This window comes from Cariama cristata, unplaced genomic scaffold, assembly GCF_000690535.1.
Source record: "Cariama cristata isolate BGI_N322 unplaced genomic scaffold, ASM69053v1 scaffold14917, whole genome shotgun sequence".
In the NCBI taxonomy this organism is placed as follows: domain Eukaryota; kingdom Metazoa; phylum Chordata; class Aves; order Cariamiformes; family Cariamidae; genus Cariama; species Cariama cristata.
The window spans coordinates 88,783-94,782 of record NW_009625138.1 but is presented as its reverse complement, the minus strand read 5'-3'; the positions used below and the strand labels follow the sequence as shown (position 1 = coordinate 94,782).

Below are 6,000 nucleotides of genomic sequence, written 5' to 3'. Positions count from 1 at the left end.
ATATATTATATATATTATAAAGAATAATACAGATGAGGTGAAAAAACTGTGATGGCTCCTATCTATTGCCATACAAGAACTACAGAGCCTCAAATGAAAATTTCAGGAAGGCAAGTACAAAACAAGAGAGAGGAGATGTTTCCTTGTACAGCACAGTAAAACTGTGGTGCTTCTTTGCCATGGGATATTGCAGCTATGAAAATTTTACCACAGTCCACAGAACAACTAGAAAAATCCTTTGATGACTGTTAAACAGAACTTATCCCCTGTATCTCCTCTCCTCCTCAGGAACTTCTTGAGCCACAACTAGGAATCATGCTGCGTTGTTGCTCTAGTCCTGTATTTGTCCTTAACATATGTTGCTGGTCAGTGTCCCTTATAGTAGACTGATGCCTGACCTAACAAAACCTAAGAGAAAAGGAGCTAAATAAAAAGAAACTGGGAAGAAGTTAAATGACTGTAGAGGACAGCTGATAAAAAAGGAGGGGGCTCCTGTTCACTGTTAGAAACAGGCTACAAGGCAAGGTGGGCCTCGCATCTGGCCTGGTACAAACAGTTTGATGTTCATGTGAATGCCCAAATGTCAGAAGTTTCATAGAATTAAATTTTATATAACTTTTAAAGTCTTGATAATTGTATGTATATGTATAGATATATGTGTATGTTTATATATGTGTGTGCGTGTATGTATAAAGTAAATTTCTGATCATTAGTCAGGATGAAATCTATGAAATATTCAGTTCCAATGCTTAAAACAGAAGTCTTCCATTAAAAGTCTTGTTTGTTTCTTTATCCATGGTATTATGGCAAATTTAGAAAATGAAACAGTTGGTAGAGTTCTGCAAATGGTAATATGTATACAAATACTGTTTTAGAAAAAATAACCTGTTCTAAAAAGGCAAATATCTTTGTTTTGTAGGTCTCTGGCCATCTGAAGAAGTGCTGGCTTACTACTGCCTAAAGCACAATGAAATATTCAGGTACATAGTTAAACATAAAAAGATATTTTCCGATCTGTTAGTTTTATTGTATCTGCATGGTAAAGATTGCTATGATTCAGGTCTTCAGATTAAATTTAAAATGTTCAAGGTGAAAGCATGTTGCTCTTAACAAAGAATTCTGAGCTGCCTTTGGGTACTAATATTGCACAGCAAGCTTTCTGCTATATGTCAAAGACTTTTGATTTCCACTCAAGGCGTTTTATTTCACTTTGATTTTTGGGAAACAAAAGTGAAGCTCCAATCGATCGGTACTGATTGTGAAGGTCAGGAAAAATAAAAGACATTCTTTAAACTGTCATCTGTTGCAAAAGCAAGCAAAATATTACCTGATAAAATATATAATAATCACTGCATATAGCAATGGAGGAGTTTGCACCTGTGTTTAAGTGTTGTGAAACAATTTTGAGACATCCTGCACTTTTATTTGATTTTTGTTTTTTCGTGTTTTCTAAACTTGTAGAAGACAGTTATCAAGACTCCAGTAGGAACCCCTAAAAATAAAATCCATCCTGCATCCTCTCTCTTTCCCCTTGAGTATATAGAGCTTTGCACTTGGAAATCCTTGAAGTTTCATTGTCCAGATGATGAATGGGGTGCAAGAAAAGCCATTGTAACAATGCATTTAGAGGCACAAATTGTGTTCTGAGTGAGGGTGCAAGGCTAAGACCAAGTAAACCAGCTTGGAGTACACAAAATCCCTCAACCTGTGTACATATGGTGTTGGTAAAATAAGGAAGACCAAGCTGTAAGTCCCTGCCTCTTGTACCAAAGCTGAAAGCATATCAGCTGTAAGCTGGGTCCTGCAGCTTGCTCAGACTCCTATCTCAAATCAAAGACCTGGCACCAAAGCATGCCCTGGTTCGTAGAGCCTCATTTCTACTCTGTCTGCCGCCTGAACAAAGCCCACCCCATTTGAGGAGACAGCTAACACACCTAGTCTGGTAGCCACTGCTCCTTCCTCCACTGCGTTGTGTGACTTTTGCTGCTGTAGCGGTGGCCCTGTAGCACTTTGCTGTCCAGCCCCATGCCGTGACTTCTACGCTCTGTTTCTTCTCAGAGACTCGTCACAGCAAACCTCCCTGTGCCGCTCACTGAAAGGGGATTTTCCTAGTTTGGGTATGCAAGCCTGGATACTCAGAGGCAGTGATCAGTCAAACTTCCATGGAGGAAATGGGCAGTTTCACATCCTGATTTCTCAGGATTATGCCCTCTCAACAGTATGCTCAGAGTAGAGTTTCTTATTTTAATTCTTGTTGATAAATGTCACTAAATGTTGCCTGAGAGATGGATATGATTTTTAATATTTGCTAATAAGGGAACTTTGCACCTAAATATATTATTTATATGTGTAAATCTGTAAGTGTATATGTGTGTATGTATATGCTCATATATTATGTACATACAAATTTGGTTCAAAATGCGCTAAAACCCCCACACTAGGTACTTTCTATGTTTATTTCAATAAGCATGACTCTTACAAAGGATGAAGTGCCTTGTAAATCATATATAACCATATGTATATACTTTCAATATATATGACGTATACGGTTTAGAAAAATAAAAACTTGTGTGAGGAAAAACCTATTTAAACCACAAACTGCACATTTCCCACATCTGTTTTATATTCTCATTGGTTTTATGTACAACTTTTCCTCCAAACTATGTCTGGCTTTTGTCTCATTTCCATTACATAGGACAACTAGAGTTTTTTTTTTCAAATAAAATTTGTGGAGTCTAAGAAAAATAAATTTGTCCCATCCAGACAGCGAGCATTAGTATACAGTCATATAGCCTAGTTTGCTGGCCTCAGTGAACAAAATATCAGCATCTGTATACTGATACTGATATGGCATCCTAGATGCTCTTCCTAAATATCAGTGTCGAGTGAGTCGGGAGGTATACTTTGACATAAAAATAGATTTTCAAATGTTGGTATTTTAGGGGAGAAGAAAAGTATACCAAAAAAAATCTGTTTAGCTGAAATTCCATTTTCTGCCTGTCAAAAATGTTGCAATGGGAATGTTTCTGGCAGCTCTAACAGTTGCCGCAGATTGAGCTATAAGGCAGCGTGTTCCTAAACTGAGGCTCTGCCTTGCCCTGGATGCTGCTTCACGCGCTTTCGGCGTGGGATCAGCATCCCCCGCTCCTCCCCTCCTGGCCCAGGCCGTGGCTCTGGAGGACGTTCTTTATGGCTCCCCCTGCAAGCTCCCATCCGGCACGCTCTCTGCGCCAAATTATATTTCACATGCACGTCTTAATAACAGCGCAGTATGGTCTAAGTTAAAAGCAGCCTTTTAGACCATGTATTCAACTCTCCGCTTGGGCTCAGTTTAGGCTCTTGACACTAACTTCGTTTAGTTTTCTGTGGCTTAACTGTTTGCTGTTCCCGTCGTTGTTCATAACAGCATTGTTTGTAGGTCACTTGCAGTTTTAAGTGCTAATTGAAGGATCGGATTTCTTCATGTGTAATTGTTTTATGGTATATGGCTTCTTTTAAAACTTCGCTCTTCTTAATATAAAAATGTTTTTAGGCATAACTGTATGGAGAGATATATAAATAATATTAATTTCCCCATTTCCTTCTCTAACTGTTTTTGCAAGAATGAATGTGGATTAACATTGTTATCCTTTCCTAACAATTATCTTTCGCTACTCTAGCTAGTTTAGTTCTAAAAGACAGAGCCATTGACAAGGGAAAAAAGGGAACCTTCTCAGATTTTTCAGCTCAGCGGTGGTAATGTTGCACTGAACACTAATGAGGGAACCCCCACTGATTTGCCTGCTTTGTGACTTTTCTATTTCATAATTATTTTTAAAACGCAAAACGACATGAGGTAGCCTAGTCATGTCTCTACAACTTCCTGGTAGCTCAGTTCTTACTGCAGATGGCAATTTGTTCTTGTAACATATATGTCTCTCTGACCATTTTCATCTAATTTGTATGGGTTCTACCATTTCCTTTCTCTCTTTCAGGGACCTTGCTGTGTGTGAGCTAGGGGGTGGCATGACATGCTTGGCTGGGCTCATGGTAGGTCTTTTCTCAATTCCAATCCCATTCAGAGGAAGAAACAAAAGGAAAAATGTTCCAGTGCCTCCAACTGCTGGGTCAGAGAACTGTCAACAGCCTCAGCTGCGGTCAAGCTGCAGAGTCTTGAGAGACCTTCTAGATTGACTTGCTTTCGTATCATATTGATTTTATGGTTGCCTCGATGAGCAGAAACATTTTACCTCCGTGTAGTCAATATCTCTTGTTGTGACATTCCAGGCCACGTACGGTCTGTCTTTCATTGCCATAGCCGAAGCATTTTTTTTTTTTTCAGATTATAGTCCCATTTGCTAAGATACAGGAATAGCCTGGCGAATCACAGTTGGAGCACCATGATATAGCTGCTAATGTTTTGCCTGCATTATTACACCAACAAACATGATCCAGAGCTCTCGGTAATTAGATTCTTTTGAATTAGATTGGCCATTCAGGAGAGTCGTTCACCATTCTCTGGGTTCTGAGTCATGTATTCAGGAGATATTATGTAGCAGTGCAGTGCATTAGACAAGTTTTTATGTCTCTACAAATAAAAGCATATTGTTACACTGATTGGCATTTGACAAACCTGTCGCTCTTATACAATGTGTCGAGGTTACAGCCCAATGTGCGAGCATGTCAAAGCTCACAAAAAAATTACCCTTACAAAGCCATCTGCCTGCAATGCAAAGTTATATGAAGGGCATCAGGCAGTCAGACAGAAGCAAGCTGAAAGGCAGAGTGACAGCCTTGTATGATGGCTCTACTAGATAAACAGAAGCCCGCAAATGAAAGCCTCTCAGAATACCATCATCCGCTGTCACAATGCAATTACGGAACAGAATGATAGCAAGATAGAGGCTCCCGCAAATGGAATGATAAAAGTATTGACTGATTTGATTGAATGATTAAAATAATGCAGACATAAAATGAAAAAAGATTGAAGATTGTTACAGAGAAATAGGTGAGGAAGCATGATACTGAAGGCTTGTCACTCCTGTCTTCACTTCCACACAGACAAGCATATTTGCTCATTGTTTGCTGTGCTCTTTTTTTCAGGTTGCTATTTCTGCAGATGTCAAAGAAGTTCTGTTAACTGATGGAAATGAAAAGGCCATCAAAAGTATCCTTATTCAGATAGAAAACTGGTTTGTTGTGCTCGTTCCTTTTTACTGGCTGAGTAACAATCGATATAAAGACAGACAGCATGGGGTATATTAAGAAAAAGTCCCCACATAAGTAATTAAAAAATACATGTAGAATATCTTGAACAGAGCTACAGCTTTCCCCACAATAAATACCACATTTTCTTCTTTGATTAAAAATGTACATGTTGGTATAGAGCAAGTACAGTAGTAAATACTTGTCTTATGGTTGAGTGCTAAAAGATTGTGTGTGTGCTGCACGTTACAGGAGGTGTAGCAGTGAATCAAATCATTAGCTCCCCTTCACACTTTCGTTTTGCAGAAGAACTAGATTTTTTTTTTTTTTTTTTTTTTACTTTCAGATACTAGCCTCTTAAAACATATCCAGTATTTGTATATTGTCGTAGCTTTTCCAGTGTATATTGAAATGCATGGTTTCATTGTTGCTGCTAAGTTATAGCTGCCTACAAATTACCCATTTAGTGTGCTTAGTCAATTATCAATTTATCATTATTTCTCTTGATGTAAGATTGCAAAACTCTCCTGTCCCTTGTAGAAAGTATTTTATTATATTTCTTATATTATAATAAATTGCTATTATGCCCTTCTAATATGAACATATAGTTCAGACAATTGAGCAGGACTTTGGCTGAGCGAGAGAATGAGTGAGCATAAATTGTGGCCACTTTAAATATCAGCACAGAACAAGAACAGATATATACAGTGAATACTAATAGCCTTTAGAAATTGAGAAGAAAAAAAGGAAGGTATCTATTTGCTTTTGTTCCTTGGTACTCTTTCCATTTGCATTTTAAGGCAGACTAGTTTTTTA

General features: G+C 38.2%; 1 protein-coding gene across 1 annotated transcript in view; it reads left to right on the top strand.

The window, feature by feature from the left end:
- Positions 1 to 919: 919 nt before the first annotated feature.
- CAMKMT (calmodulin-lysine N-methyltransferase) overlaps positions 920 to 6,000 on the top strand; it is a gene marked incomplete at its 5' end in the record, with an annotated part of 43,328 nt that continues 38,247 nt past the window's right edge. Inside the window, 3 exons of the mRNA XM_009703502.1 lie at positions 920 to 980; positions 3,975 to 4,029; positions 5,083 to 5,146. Of these exons, the coding sequence (XP_009701804.1) occupies positions 920 to 980; positions 3,975 to 4,029; positions 5,083 to 5,146 (180 nt within the window). The remainder of the gene's footprint in view (positions 981 to 3,974; positions 4,030 to 5,082; positions 5,147 to 6,000) is intronic.